This window comes from Cajanus cajan, chromosome 6 (assembly GCF_000230855.2).
Source record: "Cajanus cajan strain Asha chromosome 6, NIPB_CcT2T_4, whole genome shotgun sequence".
NCBI classification, from domain to species: domain Eukaryota; kingdom Viridiplantae; phylum Streptophyta; class Magnoliopsida; order Fabales; family Fabaceae; genus Cajanus; species Cajanus cajan.
Genome location: NC_138522.1, coordinates 42,466,032 through 42,490,255, shown reverse-complemented (window position 1 = coordinate 42,490,255; position 24,224 = coordinate 42,466,032). Strand labels below are relative to the sequence as shown.

Below are 24,224 nucleotides of genomic sequence, written 5' to 3'. Positions count from 1 at the left end.
TAAACCCTGATTCATTTTTCTTCAATCATGAATGGCATATGGCAGAAGGACTAATCCTGTAATCCATCAGATCATCACTACCTTTCACACTACATTCTATCCATAAACGATCAAATTTTAACTGATTAATGATAAAGAGAGAGAGAGAGAGAGAGAAGAAAATCAATGTCTAAAGAATAGTATTTTTTTATTCATGTCTTGGAAATTATGCAAAAAAAAATGAACTTAAAAGATTTCTTTAGATAGAACTTTGAGACTTAATTTTCTTCATAAAAAGAAGAAATTGAACTCAACATATGTTAAAACCATGAAAGGGAATTATTAAATTTTGACTATTCAATATAAATTAATGACATTTATTCGATTCAAGCCAAGTTTACAATATAAACTATATATAGAATATTGATGATAACAGCATTTATTACACTCAAATCAAATTTACAATAGAAGTATAGATAAAGTAGTAATGATTAGTCAAATTCGGAAGAACAGCCTCAAGTAGCTTGTAAGCTGACTATGCCCTGCTCCATTCTGGAAATGATATGATTTCAGATTTTCCTCTACCACTTTTGTTCCCCTTGACCCGTAGCAGAACTACCACCTACCATACATTTTTTTAGCAGATGCAGTTATCTTTTGTGCTAAGCTATAACTTCAGCCAGCTGCATTGAAAACCAAATAATAAACATTGCATCCGAGATACGTGCGTATAACAGCCTCTCTTTTTCTTTATGGATACGTGTATGTAACAACTTCTGCAATTAAAACTTCGCCTCAAGAAGAATGGAGGAGTATGGAGCTATATTGTATGTGTTTCCTGTGCCAGGGACACCATCAAAGACAAAGTCATCTGGAGATTTGAGATTAGTATCCACCTGCATGTGTCCAAAATTCAAATTAAATAGAAAAATTTATAGGGAACATTGAATGATAAAATGGCTCTTACAAGTGGATGGAAGTGCCAAATAAACTTCCTCATAAAATCTTATTGCTCGTCAGAAGAACATAAAGTGGCAGCCATGGAATCCAATCACACCATGGTCTGAGAAAAAGCCGATTGACACAAGTACTCTTAGAATCAAGTCAACCATAGACGTCCAACACGATGGCCCAGGACATATTTGTTTTCGTGCTTTTTTTAGGGCTGGCCGGGGAAATGTTTGGATTTTTTTTTAATAATTAGGTTAGAAGAAAAAAAAGTTATGCTCCTCAACCCTTAGTGGGTATATTCTAGTAAAATTTGCTCCTCTATTCCTTTGTCACCCAACCCAAAACTGATCAGCTCTCTCTAATGCCACATGTTTGGCTAATTAGGTTGAGGTTTTAACAAACATAGTAATGCCACATAGCCATCATTCTTGCTCTGTTCAGTCAGTCAGTCGAATTGGGCGGATTGCAAATTCTGTAGGGTGGGCAAGGTAATTTTCTTTTTTCCCTCCGTACAAGATATTGGAGGAGGTGAGGAATTGGGGGAAGGGGTGAAGTTGCCATAAATAGTGCTCTATGCATTGTAGTTATGTATACAAGTGAAAAGAAGGTATTTTTGGATATGCACCAAGAATGGAAAAACTTACAACACGGAACCACTTCCGCTTTTTTGGAGGTGTCGGCAGCTGAACTTTGACAAAGTAATCATGAGCATTAAATGCCAAATAGATATCTCCCTCGCTCCTGTCACGAAGCCTGCATGCACATGCATAAACACAAGCACAACGGGGAAAGCAAGTGCTGTCAAGTCGGTCTCAGTTAACTCCAATAGTGAGCAATGGATATTCACTAATTAAAATGTTTCAAAGAAGCAAAGAAAAAAAAAAAAAACACTTTTTTTCGTTATATTTAAGCATTAAGCATAAAGTATGGTTCAAGATCAAGATGATATTTCAAGGTAATGTTCAGGTGGTGCTCCGATGTGTGAAAGCAATACTAAACAATGACGTTTCTATCTCAAATCTCAATTAAAGATATGTATATATTCTTACGTGAATGCAAGAAATTTACTGTCAAGATTGTCCCAATTGTCTTCATGCCATGTTATGTCATTCTGCAAAAAATAAACTGTTGCATCAGCATAAATGGCAGTGAATGTTTGTTTTAATAGAAATATAACAATGTTTACTGTATTAAACATGCTTATAAAAAAAGCCCATTAATATGTGAAGCAAAATATATTACCTTGCTTAGGAAATTTTCATGACTGAATACTTCATGTGTATTCCGGTACTTTATCACCTCCGAGAAGAACCTGAAGTGATCCCTCTTCCGTGCATCCAACTATAGGGCAGAAAGATAATGCCTTAAGAAATAGTCTCTGGGAAGTGGTCAAAAGGAATGTCACAAACTTGCCTGATCCCACAAAAAATTATTAATGGCGGTATCATGCCCATAACTATTGTTATTTCCATTGCGAGTATGGCCATATTCATCCCCCATTAGCATCATTGGTGTACCCTGGTCATTCATTAGAAAACATTAAATCACCATTCTGGTTTCAATGGTCGCATAATGCAAAACAATTGAAAATTGTAAATTCGTGTCATCTAGTTTTCTTTAAAAAGGAAAATTAATTGAAAACACAGTATAAATATCTAAATTGTATATTATATATACAAAAAAAAGAGGTTAAAATGCAAATATTTCCCCTTCTAGTTTGTCCTTGCACATAGCTGTGGTTTTAAATTTAAATTTGTCAATTAAGTACTTTCAACATATTAGCCAGTAGCCACTACAAAGCATTAAGAAGTGAAGGGAAGTGTGTAAATCAGATCAATTGAGTATATAATTTTATTAAAACTTTGATTTAACAAGTGTGTTACTCGATTACTGCTGTGATTATGAGAAACTTTATTTCAAACCAAGTTTCAACATTTGTGCAGTTTCACTTTCAAAAAGTTATTTGCCTTTGCAATATGTTGAAACTTGAAATTTTAAGCACATTAACTGCCAAGTTGAAAACATATGCAGCGCTTTGTCAAAGAGCCAAAGTCAAGGATAATTTGCATATTAACCCAAAAATAGCTGCAAAGGCAAATTAAATTAGCCAAAAATCGATAGATGCAAGATGGAAAGACAGAGTCTGGATTCCAAAACACAATTTTCTGCTAAAATACAAATGAAGCATGCCATAATGTATTCCAAATATGTACCTGAGATATCATTAAAGCCAAATGAAAATTTTTCATTTGCCGTGATCGCAAAGCTCTTATATTAGCATCATCAGTTTCCCCTGTCAAACAAAATACAGACTAATAAATTTCAGGGAGAGCTTCTGAGAAGAATATTTGTAAAAATGAATTCAACCCCCAAAACTGCTTTACAATGAGTATTTATGAGACAAGTTAGAGACTCTAAGCTCTAACTAAGAAAGTTAGTTAGAGATCACAACATTCAGGACAAAGGCTACTTAACTACTGCTGTAAAAAGAGTCGAAAAACAAAATAATTAGTGTAAAGTAAAACTATACCCGATAATAAACAGTTTTCAGTAAAAAGAAAATAAATTTCAATCTCTGCCTAACAAAGAAACATTGGTAAAGGTCATAATTGTATTTGTAGCTATTTTCTATTGAGTAAGTTTTCTTTTTATCAGTGTTTAATATTGAGCAAGTTAAACATAGATATAATGTTGTAAGGTCCGCGTTCCCAAAAAAGCAAACCCAAACATTGCAACCTGTCAAACCTCATTAGTTTCCTTCTAAAAACTATCTCCACCAAATAAGAAAGAAAGAAAAAAAAAAAACAGGAGGAGAAGGCCAAAAAAACCTCATGGACACAGATTTTACATCAATCCATGTCATTTTTTACTATTTACATTATTTTTCAATTAGTGTACATAAGTGAATTAGTTTAAAGGAGAACAGGTTGTTGCTAAACAGGCATGGCTAAACAGTAGAGAGCAAATAAAGCATTGCAATTTGGAAACTACCTTCAAAACCACAATTCCAACTAAAATTATCATTGCTTCCATCATTTCCACCTTCTCCATTGGCTTCATTGTGCTACAAAACCAAGAATCAAGAAAGATACTAGGTTTTGATAAACAATGACAAATTGAAGAAGGGAATTAAGACGAGGTACCTTGAAATTGTATGAAACAAGATCATGCAAAGTGAATCCATCATGTGCAATAACAAAGTTAATACCATGATATGGCCTACGCTTGTTCACCTGTAAGATAAAAGAACAAAGGCAGGAAGCCATCATTATAGAATTATTTATATAGCAGAGTATAGCAATTCATGAAACTAAGGTAAACACCAGCTACAATATATCTTAGACCCATATTCTATACATTAACTGAGTAGGACAGATATAACATGCCTATTGTTGCTTTGGAAAAGTAGGTTAACCTCAACATAATGGAGATTGGAGACTATCCAAGGAGGAATAAAATAAGATAGTTCTATTGAACTGTTTCCATGAACTAGTTTTCTTGATAACACCGAGGAAGGCCAAAAAAATAAAAACTCAAGTTCGATGACATATCTTTAGCAGCTGGAGTGCTGGACACATTGTATTTTGACTGCATAATAATAATAATAAATTAATAACCCATCTTTAATCTCACAGAGATGCAATTAAGTGAAGGTACTACTTTGAGCCTACAGTTGGAAAAAGGCATGAATGGTGCATTTTGCTTCATGGGTGCCAGAAAGACCTTATATTCTGATTGACCCTTATAGTTATGAGGAAATCAGGAAAATGTGAGAAAAGTCGACCTTGTGTCACATATGTATGATAGATGTGAAGGATAAAATGCTGTGACTTGAGAATAATTTACAGAAGTTTAATCTAATATGCTTGCTCCAAAAGTTCAATTTCATAGTTGTTCGAGCATAAAGCCATTCCCAGGCCTCTACTTAACAACTTAAACTTTAGGAGAGTGTTATGAACCTTCGTGCAAGATCAGGTCATAGGCCTAGACATGGAATAATTATTCCTGCAACCTATGGTGAAAGCAAGAAGCAGTCTCTTCCTTGACAGCCCCTCCCAGACTAACACAAGTTTTTTCTAAAAATTATTTTTCCTTGATAGTATTCCAATCAAGTCTGCCCGTACAAAAGCCTAAAAAGATATCCTAATTAATAGGATCATAACAAACAATTATCCTAATTGATAAAATAAAAATAAAGAGATCCCTAATTAGAAGAATCATATCTAACAATTGTCCTAATTAATAAAATCAGGATTCTGATATCCAGATCTTATCAAGATAGGAAAAGATAAAGAAATAAGACAAATTGAAATAAATCAAGATTTAAAAAATAGATATGACAATCCTAATTACTGGTTCACATCAAAGAGTTGATATCTTTGATATCAAATCCATAAGGTTAACAAACATAAATATCTATAAGTAGCATACTCTGTAAAGATCAGAAGACCCAGCAACACGAGTAGCAAAGCTCCCCTTCACGCCATAATCACCCTAGAACATGTTTTTCAAAGGAAACGACAAAGAAGAAATAAATTAAATAAATCACAGATCAAATCATAGCATCTTGCAAAGCCAGATAAATTTTCCATCTGAATTTCTTACTCCCTATACAACATAATATTCGTATGAGACAGTTGATTTCTATTTTCCTTTTACAAGCATGCCAGCTACCTTATGCAAATTATACTACTTAACAAGCCAAAAGAGAGTTACCTTAATAAATTTCCTTACATCATCACGATATTTCCCATTCCATTCAGCCCACCTACATCAAACACAAATCATTAATGAAGGAAACATGCTTTCTATTTTAACAATAAATTAACTTCACAGAAAAACTAATTTCCAGTACTGGAGTTAATGTCCTTGAAATCATCATATCAGCATTAAAAATAAAATGATATTGCTGCAGTTCATATGTTGACCATTGGCACATAAGTATATCACATCATGTCGGAGTGACCATTTCATGTTGAGGAGCTAAAAACAAGTCAACAACCATAAGGAATTCTCTTAGAATTTGGGCTTAGTACCTAATAACCTGACAAAATTGGCTTTTAAGGTGAGAACTAAGTAAGCCTTATAAGAACTACATTAGCCATATCTCTAGTTGATGTGGGATCTCAACCCACTAAGAACTGTCCTGGTGGCTTCACACTACAACACTTCATTTAGCTTTTCTGGTTAGCCCCTTTGTATGTAGCCCTTTCCAAGAAACTTGTGGCCTAAGACTGACTGCAATTAAGGCAGCTTTCCAGCAAATTCAATAGCAGAATTAGAATCGCCAAGTGAACTTTGTGTGGATTTTTATGTTATACAACTTGTGGTTTTCTTTAATAAATAATCACCAGCAAAGTTGCTAGTCATGAAGGTTGCAAATAGGGATGAGAATAGTTCAAACCAAACTTTGAATACACAAGCCAAACATGTTCTATGAAATTAAAGCTTAAACCTAACATATTATCTATCATAGACTTTTTTTTATAGACATGGCCTAACATGACTTATTAGCCTATTTAAAAGTCTATTTTGCATTAACAACGTTAAATAGGTTAATAAACTTAATTTTAAATAAGCTAACAATTATATTTTTAATTACATGTTCGGGTCTATTTTTAATTTGTATGATAAAAAAATAGTTTACTCCATTATTATTTAAATTTAGAGTTTAAAATAAAAATAAAAAAACTAACTGAATGACAACTCATGCATACACATGTATGCTCACGCACAAGATGTAATGAAAGAAGATAATCTTATAAAAATATTAAAAAAAAACTTTCAAAACATTTCCTATATTCCATTTAAAGTATTATAAATAATCAACTATGAAGATAAAGGAAAATAGCAGGTGAAGATGTGGCTACTAGAATTTTTATTTTCGATTTCTTGATTTCGTATGAATAAGGAAGGTAAAACGTTTAAGTATAGTGAAAATGTAAAATATATTGATAATTTGATTTTTTGTATTACAAATTTATTTATTTAATTATAGTTAAAAATGTAATATGTATATTATTTTTTTATTATATCATAAATACATAAACTGACTTACCAGGCTTAACAGGTTTTTTATAAGCTTAAGCCCAACCTTTTTAAATAAATAGGCTTTTGTGAAAGCCTAGACCTCACTTTTTTATTAAATAGGTCAGGTCAAATCAGACTTTAAATAAGCCAAGCCATAAGTCCCTGTCTAAAATTTGGCCTATTCCCATTTCTAGTTGCAAACACAAAAAACAAGGAATGATACAATCGTGATAGCAAGCCACAGAAATCAAGAATTAAACAAGTAACCTATATACTAACAAAATCACGAAGATCATGAAGTCTACATGGGTGAAATTGTTTGCTTATGACCAGGCATAAAGCTCATCAAATTTCATGATGTATAGGATTATAAAAAATATTATTCATAAAATAATAATATTTACTTAAAATTAGAAACATTAATAACAAAAAATTACCGATCCCAATTTGGAAAACTCCCAACAAGATAGAGACCTCCACAGTCCCAAGGCTCTGCAATAATTTTACATCTTGATAATACTTCATCTTTAGCAATTGCCTACAAAAGTAAATAAATATTAGTTGACTAAAACATCAAAATTTTTACATTCTCAATTTTCTAGCAGCGGGATAAAATTACTACTCAATTATTGACTTCCAATTATAAATTGTAAGTGCATTTAAATGACTCAAGTTACATAAAACCAAATAAACCAAATCGTATCAAAAACCAAATAAACCAAAATTACCAAAAACCAAATAAACTCAAATTCAGGTTTTGATTGCCTGTAAATTTTTATGAAGTTGTTCAGCTCCTTTTAGCTTGCAATTTCTAATTAGGATAGATCTGATGTGAAGGTCATCTTTCCTTTCCTTTTCAAGGATTGGAGGGTTAAAAAAAGATAAAATGCCATGGAATTGTGCCCTTTTAGCCCATTTTAGTTTCTGAATGCAAAAAGCAAGAATTTTTATTCAGCATTTTCTTCCTTTATCTCGTTTGCAGGACAGGCTTGTTTTCAAATCCTGTAATTGGTTTCAATCTTTCAGCTCACATATATTTGAGATCAGTTCCTTTGTCTATTTCACAAAGGGGCAAATACGCCCATCTGAGCATCAATTTGGCCAAATAATTCATTTCACAACTTTATATATTGTAGACTATAGTTTTATTTGCTTCCTGTTTGATCAAATGAGTCATCTTCATATTTTAGTTTTTCATGTCAAAAACCTACTCCCAGATTCTGTTAACCCCCTTATCTGTCTCAATGTCACCACTATTTATCTATCCGTCTAACAAATGCTATGCATGCCTCCACCACTCCAACCCAATCTCAGTAGCAGATTGCAAATAGGTAAAAAGCAGCAAATTTGCAGATTCTAAATTAAGTTGCTCAAACTCTCCCTGGATGAATTGCTTGGAATGTTATTAACATCCTGTAATAAAATTTGGAATCTAATTTATTTCTTTAAACCACTGAAAGCTGTAAGAACTATATGTCTAAAACCCAACCAATAAATTGAGTGCTTTCAGTTTGTTCAGTTCAACACAACATACAGGTTCAGTTTTATTAACAACCTGTGATAAAATTTGGATTATTTATTTAGACTACTGAAAGCTGTAGGAGGTTTTTATACATCTGTCTGGAGCTAAAAGCCATGGACACTAACAGAAAATGTGTTGTGAAAATCTAAAATGTCTAGAATATCTTGTATTGATGTAGAGCTATCAAAATAGGTTCCGGCCCATGGGCCAACCCCGCCCACCTTGAAAATGGGCCGGGGCGGGCTAAAAAAAAATTCATAATGGGTCAAAAAAATGTAACCCGGCTCACTTTCAACCCAACCCACCCGGGTTGAACCCGTGGTGGGCCAGGCTGCCCACCTAACCCACTTACACTCCCATCAACCCAACCCACTAACAACCCACTTAACCCATTTATTATTATATATGTATTATTTTAACAAGATACCATTTTTTTTTTGTAGATAAAGATAAAGTTAATGTTAAACAACATGAAATTATTATAAATTTATCTATTCAAGCCTCCAATGAAGTTTAATATTGATGAATAACCACTCATGAAAGGATTTTTATTTTTTTGTTTTGATTATTTAAAGTTGTACACTTTTTAATTTAAGTTTAATGTTGTATGCATGATACTTAGTTTAACAATTTTTACTTTAGATTAGAGATTATTCTATATTAGAGTTTATTTTAAATTAATTTAAAAAAAAAATTGGGTGGGTTGGTGGACCGACCCATTTAGCCCACCAACCCGTGGTGGGTAGGCCAGGTTAAAAAATTTTGGGCATTGGGGTCAGTGGGTCAGGGCGGGTTAACCCAGTTAAAAAGTGGGTTGAGGTAGGTTGGGCCAAATGGACTGGACCGGCCCGTTTTGACTCATGTCAGTCAAGAATGTCCAACTCATGTCTGGCAGTATTTTTGGATGATTTCTGATCCCAAATGGCTGAACTAACTGATAAGCACCGTACCGAGTGTTCTAGAAAATGAGAGCTGAATTCAATAAATATAGCTTGTGTATATTAAATATTTACCCTAATGAGCGGGGGGGCATTAAGGGGGGAGCCATCAACTCCTCGACACAGGACACTCGCAAGGTCAAATCGAAATCCATCCACATGATATTCAGTGACCCTACAATAAAGTTAAAAATATTATTAAAAAACAAAATAGTGCTTCAATAATTAGGATCTTAAAAGAAAATGATTGCTTTAGTTCGGAACTGTAGGTACTTCCAATGCTAAAAGATGATTCATTTCATTTCAAAAAGTTAATAACAACTGTCATACATTACCGGACCCTCAAGCAAACTAGCCAATGTTAATTGGTTACAGAGTATAACAGAATCACAGAAAAAGAGGGAAAACATATACAGAAATCTTAACAATGTGGAGAGCTTCATGAACATGTATCAGTTTACAAAACCATAAAATTAAAATTTTGATGTATCAATTCTATGAGATACAAACAAACATGGAGAAGCTGGCATTCAATGAATTCGAATTTTCATGAAACAAATTGAGACATATCAAGACATATACAAATCAGAATCATAAAAATGACATTTATATAAGTAGTCCATATACCAGTGTCTTAGGCTGTCAATAATTAGCTCCATGACCACAGGATGATTACAATTCAATGTATTTCCTGAGGATAAACATCCACTCCAAGTGAACAGACTTTAATATTTAGATCAACATACTGAAATTTGTTAGTGATAATTGAAATAAAATATTATCTCTTAATTTTCAAAATAGTCACAAACAGAAAGTTTTGCATATTAAATGTTCTCAAAAGAGAAAAAAGCGCAGCTCCACATGATGGAGCTGTTACTGTATGTTGTGAAAAACAAAAAAATCTAAGTTATTCATAGAATTTAAGAATACCCTGATGTTGCACAAGTAAGGTTCGATTGAAAGTTAATAAGGAAATGCATTACTACATAGCTTCAGGTCTCTGACTTTCAGCATGTTTGTGTGCTGGTGGAAGTGAAGATACATCTAATACTTTGAACATTTACAAAAATTTATCCAACTTTGTTAAAATTGTGGTTCCTTTCATGTTGATTTCTTGCCATTACAATTGTGCAAATTCTGGAGTTTGAAAATCTAGATGCTTAGTGGGCTTAGCCAGACATGCCTAGGCTCAAGCCTAGCTTTTGGCCTAGACCATTTTAAAGGCAAGCCTAGGCTTGACATAGGCTAACCCAAAAGCCCAACCCATCAATATATTTACAAAACTATGTAGATATTTATGATCTCTCTTCTCTTCATTTTTTTTTTCCTTAGCCTTTGTCTCTCATGCCAGTTTTCTCTAAAACTGTATTATTTCTTCTGTAAGAGTAGGCATGATAAAAATGTGATTATTAATATTTAGGATGAAAATACCCTTGTTTACAAAAATAGTATTAATTTTGAAATGCATTAGTTCTTTTGCTCTTTGTTTTTTTCTTCAAAAGAAGTTTCATTTGTAATTTGCACCAAATCTCTTCAAACTTTCCCTTAAACAAAAAAGTGCAATTTGTAAGGATTTATGGACTATTCACAGACTTAGTACCAAGGCTGACCCTTAGCAACGGCCCAAAGAAAACTTGGATTTAGGTGCCTTAGACTGGGGCCCAGTCTGACTGACAGCCCACGGACAACATCAGATGCTATCTATTACAGCCGTATGGCTATTCATGTACTATTGTTGATCCTACTAGCAAATATTTCTGTTGCATCCTTGTTTTGATATATCAATGTACCTTGTTTTAAACAATACCATATGAACGCTGCCTATTCTGTTTGTAGAACAGTTTTTGAAATTCATGGTTGGCTGATTATCTATTCAGAAAGGGAGAGCAAGTGCCAATACAGGCACATACAATATCAAATTAATATAAAAAACCAATAAAATTAACAAAATATATTCTATAGTATAACTTAAGAATAGGTATATGCAAATGTAGATTTACATGAATAAAGCTGCAAGTATAGAATCTTAATGATATGACAAAAATACAAAATTACCACAGCCAGAGAAGTTCAGCAATTGCCCTTTATTGTCCAGCATGTAATAAACCTGAAGAAATAAGGAAATTTTTCATAAAGAAAACCAAATCATTTTTCAACATTCTATATAACTAATATCACAGAAAAAAAATGCTAGTGAATAGATGAGCCCAAAGCTAAATACAGTGTTTCCGGTAACAGGTGAACATCTTGAGAAGAAACTCACCCCAAATTGTTTTTAATTGTTGTAGAATTATAAAATGAGAAAGTTGGCATTATACTTCTAAATTTTTTGAGGAGACTGAATTATCTATCACTTTTAAGATATTCATCAGTATATATAATCATCTCCTTCTAGATTACTGGTCTTTTTTTACCTCACTTTGTATTTAACCGATATACGTAGCTTATGTTATGACATTGGTATTTGGTAGTCTTATCAGTTATCATTAACTGAAAAAATAATATCTCTGACGTCTTTTCCACACCCAAGGTACAGTAAACTGTATATATAAGACTAACTAATCTATAAGAAAATTAAAATAGAATGTAAGAGTTAAAGGTGTACTGCAAGTATTTTAACATACAAGTAACAGTCTGTCAAAAAAATAATTGCAAAATTGAAATTACCTTATTATCTATGCCACGAAATGAAGTAGTGTAAGGATTGGCGTCATCAGCCTCATTAGTATGATTGTAGACAACATCCAAAATAACCTGTATATGAATAATATTTATTGAATGAATCAAATAAGACATTAGATAATATTAAATAAGACAGAACCAGGCAATCAGAGTGTAAAGCATACTTCCACACCTCTATACCAGCAGAATGTAAGGCTTTAACCATTTGCTTGAACTCTCGGGAAGCGTTAACTGATCCTCCACCAGCACTAGCATAGCGACTCATAGGGGAAAAGAAATTTATTGTTGAATAACCCCATGTATTAATCTTGGAAAGCAAAACAAAGCCATTAGTGTCACGCAACGGTAATTTACATACACCAATCTCTTCAATCATCAAAGGAAAATAAATATCACAACCATACTTGTATTTTCAGATTTGCACATTAATTCTGAAAATAAAAACATTGTTGTGCTTCCTATATGTATTCAAATATCATGCACTAACTTTCTTCAGAATTCATGTGTAAACAGCAGGACAGAAGCCCTTTACTTTTATTTATTTATTGGGAATACACAGTACATAAGGAAAAGCTTTCATGTGAAACCTTGATAAAATCAAGGCATAATACTTTTTTAGTTTACCATGTGATCTCTGGGATTTGGACGCCTCTGGAATTCCAACTCATCAAACTCGAAGACAGGCAGCAATTCTACTGCATTGATACCAAGCTCTAGAAGGTGTGGAATCTAATAGGCAAACAACAAATTAATTTTATATAAAGAAAGGCAATAAATAATAAGTATGAAGCATATAATAATAAATAAGCAGCTATATTTCGTAAAATTGAAGATGGTGTGTAGCCACTAAAGCATTGTATACATATACTCCCTCTTGATGATAGCATAATTTTGTGGGAAAAGACTCTGTATTAACACTTTCTATCTTCTAGTAGTTGTATCTGACAAGATTACTGCAAGAATATCTTTTCCAACTAACTAACAAGAACATAAAAAGCTTCTTTTGAACATATGGCATTAATATGGTATCTAAGAGTGTTAGGAGCCACAGGTTTGGGTAGATCTATGCTCGAAGAAATAGGCAAAATAGGGGTGTATAGGCCCAGTTGTAAATAATTCTGATATAGAATAGGTTGAGAAGGGAAGCAGTTAGTTAGGGAGGAAGACTTTTGGTGAAAAAAGTAGTTGTAGAGGCAAAAACAGGAGTGTAGCAGAAAGGAGAGTAGTTAGATTTGATCATTTTGGTTAGTTCAGGAGAGAGTGAGGGCTCTACAATTCAATCATCTGGGGGAGTTCCTTTGTTGTATCTTCTTCCCCAAATTCTAGGGTTTCTAGCACCTTGATAGGGATCCCAATTCAATAATACTTCCTTATTCTTCCTAACTGATGCCTAACAAAGAACTACTGGATTTATGAACTTTGTATGTACTTTACCACAGAACAAATTGAATACAAAAATACCTGACAGAATGAAATTTGCTAGCTATGACTATGAGTCCCTTCACAATTCTGTGTGCAAGAAGAAGAAAATGACTTTTTCTCATCTTCTGTTACGATCAGAGTCATTATTAACATGCATAAATTTTGCATGTGTGGTGTATAAAGATTTGTTGAGTCATCTATTATGAGATATCAGGGAAATATTCTAAAAGCCCAATATATCAGGGAAATATTCTAAAAGCCCAAAATAATATTCAAGAGACTGAAACTTTCCTGCCTACTGATTTTGGACTCTTCTAAATGAGACACATGAAAATCAGTTCCCTTCTGGTGGTGGGAGAAGGAGACACCTATTACTTTCGGCATAAAGCCTATATTTTATTCCATCAAGGGTTTGAAACTGGTACAGAACTTCAACATTACATTACAAAATTAACATCATCCCAATATTCAAATCCCCATCCTTGTCTGTGTAACATTTTTTTTCTTCTCATTTGTCTATATTTTAATGGTTGAACTTCTGTTGAACCCAAAGGAAAATTTGGTTCAATCCATTTCATAATATTTTAACACAACAATTTCATTAGGTCAAACCTGCAGCAATTTGATAGATTTTGGACAAACACTTGACAGGGAAATGTAACTTTTAAAACTTTATACTCACGATGCATATAAGCAGTGATGCATCATATTTGTCTAAATCATAACACAAATATTACCTTTTCAATCACACCAAGATAGCTGCCACGGATGTTGCTATCCAAACCACTAGATACATCATTTGTAAATGCACGGACATTCATCTCATATATAACAAGATCTTTCTGCATTTACAGCAACAAAAATATTAAAATAATGAAAAAGGAAGCAGACATTAGACTTCATTCAACCAGAAACATATTCTCGGTCAAAAGAAGACTAGACATCAGGTGTAATAGCATACAAAGCAAAGGCAGAATGCTAGCCACAGACATAGTTATAATTATATGCATAAATAGCTTGCCTGAAGCCTTGATCTAGTGAAAATATTGAAATAAATATCACTTACAAGCAATAACACCCATTTGTGCAGGAAAAATACCTCAGGAATATTTGGAAGCTTGTAATTTTCTCCCCAGTCGAAAGGCAAACTCTCAAAATCATATGTGCCAAGAAACTTAGACAACTTCATGCTAATATCCCCAAAATATCTTCGGCCTTCAACTAGTTTTGCATAGGGATCAACAAGCACAATGCTGCTGTCAAATCGATGCCCCTTACCCCAGTCTCGAGGCCCATCTATGCGATATCCATACAGAACATTGCTTCGAGGAAGATCCTGCACATTGAAAGTTGAAAATACTTGAATGCTGCTAAGAAAGACCAAGTTTTGATAAGCTATTTTAGGAGTAGATTTCTGATAGAACTGGGTCACAACAGAGAAGAAAATAAAGAGAATAGATGAAGTGATAGAAATGTGTATTATTCTCTAGTACAAGTGTACAACTCTCTAGTAATAGAGCTAGACATAAATTACAGTAGTACTCAGGTATTCAAGAGACCCTGACCTCTCCCCACTCTCTAAAGGTCCACTCGTTTCGAAATGACAAGATACATATCTCCCAACCTCTCTTTTTATTTTATAGGAAACATGCCTTATTTCTTATAATTATCCCAACCCCACTAACTCTCTCACTATCAGATGCTAACATATATCTAAAATTAATTGACACAGACTGAAAGGAACAGAGTAATTCTGTAATCTGAACAATTGAAATTGGATAAAATGGAAGAAATATAAACGTAAGCCAGTGAGTTTGTACCTCAATTAGTTCCAGTACTAGTCCTTCAAAGAAATAAGGGAATTATCTACAATTTGTACTTGGTAAAATAAGAACAGCTAGATGTACATTTATTTAACCATATAGTTCCCACCATGCTGATAATAATATTTAGAAGAAAGTTAATAATTTTTGTCCATTCAATGAGACATTTCTGACACAAAAGTAACAAGCTGTAAGATATTGCATAGAAACATACAAACTTTGTACTCAAATAACCTGAAAAGTATAGGAAAAATAAAGTTAATACTTGTCAGTTCAATGCGACATTTATGACACAAGATGGAAGATATTGCACAGAAATATACAAATTTCATACACAAATACTCAGAAAAATGTTATTTATTTAAACAAATTGGAAATCTACTCAGGCAATTGTGCAGATTTTGTATTTTTAAAGCTGTTACAGAACCTATAACAACTTCAACTGAAGACCAAAGTCTACGCAATCTAATAGAAGATACCTCAATACATATGTGCCAAATGTCCCCAGTTTTGTTCAAATCAGGGTCCAAAACCATTTCTATCATGCCACCATCCAATGTGTCAATACTTCCCCTAAAAATATTATAACAAAATAAGTGTGCAAAACAAAATGGAAACCAATAATTTTTTTACATTAACTTCAAAAAAAGAAAGAGTCAAAGCATAAAATTTAATGGCCAGATAATTAAGACAATATTGCAGTCAAGAAAACATATCTTATCAAAACAAAGTACATTTATGTTGCGAAATCACTTTGCTCCTTCTCCAAAAACAAAAACCCAACATATAGTCATGTCACAGAAGAGTACTCCAATTAATTGAAGCATTATTGCATGCAAAAAATCTGTTGGTCTTAAAAATGACCAGTAGTATGAAATATTAGAAAGAAGCAGAGTCTGCATCCTATTTAAAAATTTTCAGGACCTTAAATGACAGAAAATCCTCAAAAATTGTTTTTGTACAAACAACATGGGGCTAAAGCTTTAATTTGACTGAGAACAAGAGAGATTGAACTGCAAGCCAATTAATGGTTATTATAAATATATAACCTTAACACCCATAACCAAAGCTACAATAAACTGATAGTGTAGTTACACTTCCCTAGCATGAATAATATCCCAAGTTTTTTAGTATTTATTTAAGTTGCTCCAGTACCAAGAGGCCATGCCAAAAGAAACCCAATCAATATACCGATGTAAGACTGTTCATAACACATAAATCTTGAGCCCAAATATTTGAAGCTTTCTAAATTCACCTCAAAATCGATGCAAATATTGAATCCCTGTTAATAAAGCTCTCACTTCATGTATCACAGTTGAGAAAATGTACAAAACATTAAAAAATATCAATGTTCGAAACTACAGACTTGTGACAAGAAAGCTAGCATGTGGCTAAAATCAAATTGAAGAAAATACATCTTTCAAATATATATTTTTTAATTCAATAAAATATTTTAATGTTTGAACTAATCTAATCTAAAAGAATGTCTAAATTTACCTCTCAGTCTCAGGAAGGACTAAACAAAGTGTGACAGCAGTTGCATGCTGTGAAAATATAGCAAAATTGATGCCATTGTCAACTTCTGATACACCCAATGGAAATGCCTGCCCCGGAAAAAATTTCCATGATGATTTGCTCTCCATCACTTTGGAGGACTCTTCCTGGAATTGCAAACAATAAGACATTACAAGACAAATAGGTAAAAGTATTTGATATTGTTCTGGTATGCCTAAAAGTCTAAACATCCTTCCTTCTTAACCCACTGAGGCGTCTTTTCAAGGATAAAACTGTGACGGCTCAACGAGCACCAAAGAAACAACATCTCCTATGTGTTAGACTGTCACAATTTTATCCTTTAAAAGACGTCTTAGCAGGTTAAAGAGGAAGGGTGTTTATAAACTACCCATAGCCTCGATTCGTAAATGATGTGAGACTTTTAGCATACCGAAACAAGCCTCCCAGTCGAGGCTAAGGGGAAAGAGTGGCCTAGACCCTCCTTCTAGTGCCAATGTATGTCCCGATATGCCTAAAAGTCTCATATTGTTTAGGAATCGAGATTTAGGGTAGTTTATAAATATTGTTCCTCCTTAACCCACTGAGGCGTCTTTTCAAAGATAAAATCGTGACGACCCAATGAGTTTCAAAGTAAGCAATACCTCGAACACGATGACCTTAACCATGACAACGAACTTACATTGGAACATTGGTACTGGAAGGAGGGCCTAGGCCACTCTTGCCTCTTACCCTCGACTGAGAGGTTTGTTCTTGTATGTCTAGAAGTCTCACATCGTTTAGGAATTGAGACTAAGAATAATTTATAAACATTCTCCCTCCTTAACCCATCAAGACCCCTTTTAAAGGACAAATAGTTTATAAACCCTAAACTACAAGCAAAGTATCTGGCTGTGGTTTAATCCTGGTAGATTAAATAAGCCTCAAACAGATTAAGTGCCACATGAGTTAAGTCACTTAAGTGATGCCAGGATAATATTTTGAAATTTTGGTAATGATGTCTTTCTCAATAAGCTAACAGTGAAACAAAAAAAAAAAAAAATAACAGCCCAGTGTTCTTAATCTTACAAGATTGGAGCTACCATTCCCATCATTAAATTACTCATTTTTAGTAAGGGGGTTTAACATTAACAAAAAACTACTATAATACCAAAGCTTGATGTGCTATAGTACTTGCACTCCAATTGTTAGATAATAAACAAGTGATTCTTTGAAAAGCACCATCATTGCATTTTATGAACATGACTTTAAATTGCACTAATTGCAGCCCCACTAGAACAATAGGCAGAAAAGTGACATAATTGGAAATAATTACAAAATAAAAAAAAGTTCACTGGTTCTAGGGAAGAAAATAACTTAAAAATCTTAAATTAACCGCATAGCCTCAAGAGCAACAAAATTAACAAATATCCAAATTCCTTTCCCTCTCAGGTCTGAAGTTGGAAAAACAGTTATTTGTTTGATTTATTACATACACTTTTTGAGTAAACTTCATCAATCATACATAGTGAACTAAACAGTCTTTCTGTCTTTAATTACATGTACTTTTTTTCTAGCTTTATCTTTAAAGAATCCAAAGGAATGACACATTATTCAGGTTAACTAGAATATGTAATAGACTTGACCAGCAAGCCTTCACTACAGCGAGATGCATTAATGTTTGCTAGCAAATTAAGATTTCACGTGACAGAAAAACATTTTTTTATTAGATAAATAAATCCAACCAAGTGATCTATTTAGACCAGCAACTAAACCTATGAAAAATACAGTACCCTGTAAGATTCTTAAGTTGAACTATAACGACATTTAATTGCCCCCCTTTTCATTTGCTTTCACAATTGAAATTTGAACTTTCAAGGTCATCCTAGAAGCAATGAGACTAACATCAAAATTCAAAAAGGTTTCTTATCCACGAATCTTGTTATTTTTTATTTCATGTAGACAGATCATAGATTACATTCAAACTCAATATTGAGTTGCATTACCTATTCCAGTTGTTCTACAATCATGCTCTCTATAATTGTAAGAACCAGAGTTTTCATCTTAAAGCGAATGACGCACATAAACGACATAAATACCTCAAGAACCTCTTCTTGAGCACGACCACCATAAGCATTAGTTGTCCAATGCCTGGTACAATCCACTGTCTAACCAATGCCAAAATTCTCAATCAAAATTTGCAATAGCTATGAGAAACCACTCGAAATACTTGAGAGTGCATTACGATCACGCACCTCACTAAAAACTTCATGTTCATTGTTCGATTTGCTTCCCGATGCTTGCCTCATAAGCTTCAACCTAATATAGCAAGATCAAATGTCAATTCGTGAAATCACTTGCAATTTCTAGTAACCTAATATTATTGCGAGTCACAAGCAGTGGATGCAAATTTGAGAGAGAAGTACCTCACGTGACGGACGGACGAATTTCCGTTAAATGAACAACGTCCGGCGTTGTTTCCAGCGGAAGAAAGCGAAGCGAAGAGCGTGGAGTGAGTGGCGATTCTTGAACCGCAAAGTGAAGGCTGGTGGAGCATCGCGAATGGAGTGAGAGCAAAGGATATGCAATCATGCAAAGATTTTATACTGAGAATGAGGAGAAGGAAGCGAAGTGTAGCGGTGGTGGCAATGAGATTGAGCCAAGCGGCGTTGTTGTTATTTCTGGGGAAGCATGGAAGCAAGCAATGCGATTTTCATGCTTGACACGTGAACGATAGTTTGGGAATAGAGACGAGAACGTGACAGTGGAGTGGAGTCCGGTTTTATATGTACCATAGCCAGCTGCATTCTTGTTACCTCAAAATATCTCACTCTTTTGCTCATCAGATCTTACGGGATTATTCTATTTTTATTTTAATGTTATACATTTTAGTACATAATTAATTTTATTTTTATTAATTTAAATTTAGTCTGTCAAAAAAAAAATTTAAATTTTCTCTTTTCTAAATGATTTTCACACACAAATAATGAGTCAGAATAATTTTTTTAAAATTTATGATGTGTATGTTTTTATCTTTAAATTTAAACTACATTATATTTTATTTTAAAATATAAATATTATTCTAATTAAAAAATTATGCTAATTTATATTAATTCTAATTATGAGTACTTTATTATCTTCAAATTATAATTTATTTTAAGTTCTAGCAAATTTTATTTTATTATTATCTTTAAATTTAATTTAAAATAGGTGTCATTCTTATATTTTATATTAATTTAATGAAATAAGAAATTAAAGTGTTTTAACTTATATAATTAAATGATTATATATAAGAAATGTTAAAATACTAGTTATAATGTAACTTATGATAACATTTAATCATAAGCTGTCTATCTGCGATGAAGGATAGGATTTTTAACTTGATAAAAATTATATTAAAGTTAGTATATATAAAATTTGTTTATAAAGTAATAATTGGCTCCTCACCTTGTAAGTATCGATCTGTATGTTAAACATATAGCAAATAAATATCTCATTTTCATTTTGGCAGTCATTTTGGATTTTTAGTAGTCATTTTTTTTTTCTTATCGTATTCTAAATGATAGAATATTGTAAAACTTAGAAACTATAGTGAAAATAAGTTTGTATATATTAAAAGACTAAAAAATGATCGGATATTTTTTTTTATCCTTATTATAAGAAAATTTTAATTAGTTATACTAGTTGATTTTATTGATTTTATAAAACAAAATTATAAGGTATCAGTTTTATATTTTTATTTATCATTAAATTTTTATGAGAAAGGTAAAAATGAAAATTTAAATTAATATTTTATAAAAATTGTAAAGTGTTTCGTAAAAAATATCATTATTCCTTTCTAATTTGTACCTTATAATAATGATCATAATAGTGATAGGTACTATTATGACAAAGGTTTATAAAGTGGGAGATCAAAATAGTGATAACAATAATAATAATAGTAGTGACGATAACAATAATAATGATAGTGATAACAATAATAATAAAGAAAAAAATGGTGGCTTGCAACAATGGTAGATGGTGGTAGTGTTAATGTGCAGTTGTGTCAATAATGGTAAATGATAAAAGACAATGATTTAACATCAATTGTAATAGATTAAGGAAAATTTCTTTATAAACCCTTTTAAATAAGGGGTTATGATACCCCTCGTGATATTCACCAATGAGTGTATGTCACATGTATTAATGGTACATGTCATCTTTCATTTTAAAATATTGACTGATTTATTTTGTTGAACTTGAATTTATGAATATGGACAATGATTAAAAAAAATCCCAACCATCTTCTACTACTTGGATCACTCTGATTTCTTCTTCCTCCTTGTCCTATCTTATGGTCCTAAAAAATCAGCACTCAATTAGTGAAAAATCCACTAACATTTGTTACACTCTTGTGATCGAACCTTGACATTGGCCAGAGGACTCTGTGTTGAGTGGAGTTCTAGATCGATATCGTCATTGATAGACAGAGGAAGAACTCGTCCTCCTCCTCGTCGATGATGAATAACATGAGGGTCTTCAGAGATCCAAACCTCAACCATTTTGTAGAGAGATTCAAGCCTCAACCTCTCTTGGTGATATGCCATTGAAAATGACAATGAGGATAAGTTCCTCCTCTGCCTATATGTGGCAGCATCAGTCTAAAATTCCACCCAGCGTGATATCCTCCCTTAGCGTTGAGGCTCCATCGTAAGAACTCGATGAAAACGCCAATGTACTCATTGACAAAACACTACTTTTTAAGGACCATAAGCATACACTCATGGATGAATAACATGAGAGGCACCAAAAATCTATTTAAAAGGGGTTTCAAAGGATTTTCTTAGCTTATAACAAAATCTAACATGACCTATTACGATATATGGTTCACAGTGCATCATATTTATTTTTAATATGTACCATTAGATTTGAATGTTCTACCAGATTCAATAATGTTCTTTCCACACCAAATATTTTTCTTCTATTTTTCTTTCTAATTTTATTTTCTCTCCCTCCTCCATCCTTAATGCCATTATATCTCATTGTGAGTGCTAAGTAACAATTGTTCTTCTCCCTCCACAGCCCCGCCCCCTCCTTTCCACTCAACCTTCCACAACTCCTTCTCTCATAGTTGCACAATAACAATAGAATCAAATATTTTGATTATTGTGTGTTTGTAGAAATTTTAAACAATCAGATTTGGTATGGAGAAAACTCAAGTAAATGAGTATGATGATAATTAACAAAATGCGATTTGGGGCTTCAATCTTTGCACTATTCAACACATCATCTTCCTCACGCTTGTGTTTCAAATGAAGGCACTAGACTCAGGGTGTGTTTGTATTATTGTCACGTTCCGTTTAACACCAAAACATTGTGTGAGAGAAGTTATGATCAACGTGCTTTGAAATTCGATAATCGAATAAAACAAACATGCATTCAATGGTAGAGACACTATGGAAGGAGTTATGAAGCTTTGACGAGGGTAAGATTTTAGGGAGATGATAATATGTGAAAAGATTGAATATAATCTCATGTACCTATTTAATCTAGCAGTGCAAAAATTGTAAGTCTTAAATCTTAAACTATCTGTAAGAGAAATGTTATTGCTTTTAAAATAGAGAATTAATCACCTATACACTGTACTGTCAGTGTAAAAAAAATTTACACTGACAACTAATTATATCTTTTAATTGTGTCATGTCACTGTTAAAAGTAAATGTGTTTATAGTGACATGATACAATTAAAAGATATAATTGGTTGCCAATGTAAAAAAACTTTACATCGGCAGTGTATATGTGATTAACTTTTAAAATAACACCCATTTATGAATCGTTAAAAAATTATTTTAAATTATAAAATATTTAATTAAAGAATTATTTTATAATATTATTATTAAGAGGTGTCAAATTTTTAAATGTCAGCGGCTGTTTTGGAGGATATGGCAATCCTCATCTATAAAGGTGACCTACCCTAATTTTCCTCGTAAATTAACAGTGGTGTATGTTTTTGCCTTTTACGTATTTTATATTTAACACAAAAATTGTCTGATAATTTTTCTGATCCATAGGAAATATTAAAATCAAGTTTTTTTTTAGTCATTTTTCATTTAATTTGTCATGTAACATCTATTTTGTAAACAAAATGTAAAACACTTCTATATGGCTAACCAATACCAAAATTTATAGCAAATCAAACAATTTCATATTATATATATATATATATATATATATTATTTATATTTATATTTATATGAGAGACAAATTCTATAGGTGTGCTCATAGAACAATATCCCAAAGGCTCTAAGTTTTATAACATGTTAAAATATTATAGATTAAAATAAATTTTTGGATCCATAACTTCTAATTACCTAATTGATGAAAAAAAATCTTATTGTAATCACAAACTCGAAGAAAAGGGGTTGGACTTATAATTTGTCCTGATGTTTATTGATTCCTCGACAAGTCCTTTGCAAACTCGAGTTTTAACTGTAAAAAACTATGGATACACACTCTTTAATATTAATAAAATTATTAATCCGAATAATACTAAATTTGATTTCTTTAATAATATAATTATAAAACAAAACACATTATTTAATACGGTAAAGAGTAAAAAGAAATATTTTATATAAATAGTAAAATATACTATAAAGAAAGACCACTATTTTTTTTTAATTATAATTTTATCACATTTTTACATTAAAAATTAATTATTTTAACTCAAAACCCTAATCATAAATTAATGTAAAGTAAGAAGGAAAAAATAAAAAAGAAATTGTAGTTGCGAAAGAATGATGCAACTTCTCATGACGAAAAAAAGTGAATATTGTAGTAAATAATATGATGCAGTAATTATTTTGATAATTAATTTTAAGATAAATTATGTTATTCTCTCATAAAAAACGAGTATTACAATGTCCTTTCTTTTTAAAATATTTAAGTTAATGTAAATTAGATTCTTATAAAATATAAATATTATTATTCATCCTCTAAATGTTAAAATATTAAATATATTATATTTTTAACCCTTAAGAATATAAATACTATATTATCGTTATTTTATTATATTAATTTAACATCCTTAAACATTACTCATTATAAGATTTTAAATAAATATTTTAATTTAATTATTTATCAAAATATATTTTTAATTTCATTAGAAAAATATATTTTAATTAAAATATATTTTTGAAATATTTTAAATTCATATAAATATGTTTAGGGTTTAAATTAGCTATTAGAATAATAAATACAATAAAACTATAAAATAAATTATATATGTACACGAGTTATTTACTCAAATAATACTATTTAAAAAAAATTATTCAAATAGCAACTGTGCAAATTTATTTTCCCAACTAGCATCATTCATTGTTCATGTTCAGAATGAACCGTTCTGATTTT

General features: G+C 32.0%; 1 protein-coding gene across 2 annotated transcripts; it reads right to left on the bottom strand.

The window, feature by feature from the left end:
• Positions 1-297: 297 nt before the first annotated feature.
• On the bottom strand, positions 298-19,560 carry ISA3 (isoamylase 3). 2 transcript variants are annotated; one of them, XM_020346525.3, is made up of 24 exons: positions 19,265-19,560; positions 19,094-19,157; positions 18,938-19,006; positions 16,845-17,008; positions 15,827-15,920; positions 14,624-14,860; positions 14,262-14,366; positions 12,727-12,831; positions 12,275-12,409; positions 12,088-12,174; positions 11,476-11,527; positions 10,048-10,111; positions 9,496-9,595; positions 7,398-7,498; positions 5,647-5,698; positions 5,362-5,424; positions 4,074-4,163; positions 3,922-3,994; positions 3,144-3,223; positions 2,344-2,448; positions 2,173-2,271; positions 1,980-2,041; positions 1,575-1,683; positions 298-875 (listed from the first exon to the last, which is right to left on the bottom strand). In XM_020346525.3, the coding sequence occupies exons 1-24, from the start codon at positions 19,393-19,395 to the stop codon at positions 762-764; spliced, it is 2,355 nt and encodes a 784-aa protein (XP_020202114.1). In that variant the 5' UTR covers positions 19,396-19,560; the 3' UTR covers positions 298-761. The 2 variants fall into 2 exon arrangements, with proteins under 2 accessions (XP_020202114.1, XP_020202117.1); XM_020346528.3 differs by lacking the exon at positions 18,938-19,006.
• Positions 19,561-24,224: the final 4,664 nt, after the last annotated feature.

Bases quoted from the DNA above. Each gene is read 5' to 3' on its own strand.
- ISA3 (XM_020346525.3), bottom strand. From the start codon at position 19,395: ATGCTCCACCAGCCTTCACTTTGCGGTTCAAGAATCGCCACTCACTCC. The intron at 17,009-18,937 runs GTATTTATGTCG...TTGCAATTCCAG, and splicing joins CTCAAGAAGAGGTTCTTGAG to GAAGAGTCCTCCAAAGTGAT. The intron at 14,367-14,623 runs GTATTTTTCCTG...CTGTAAATGCAG, and splicing joins AGCTTCCAAATATTCCTGAG to AAAGATCTTGTTATATATGA.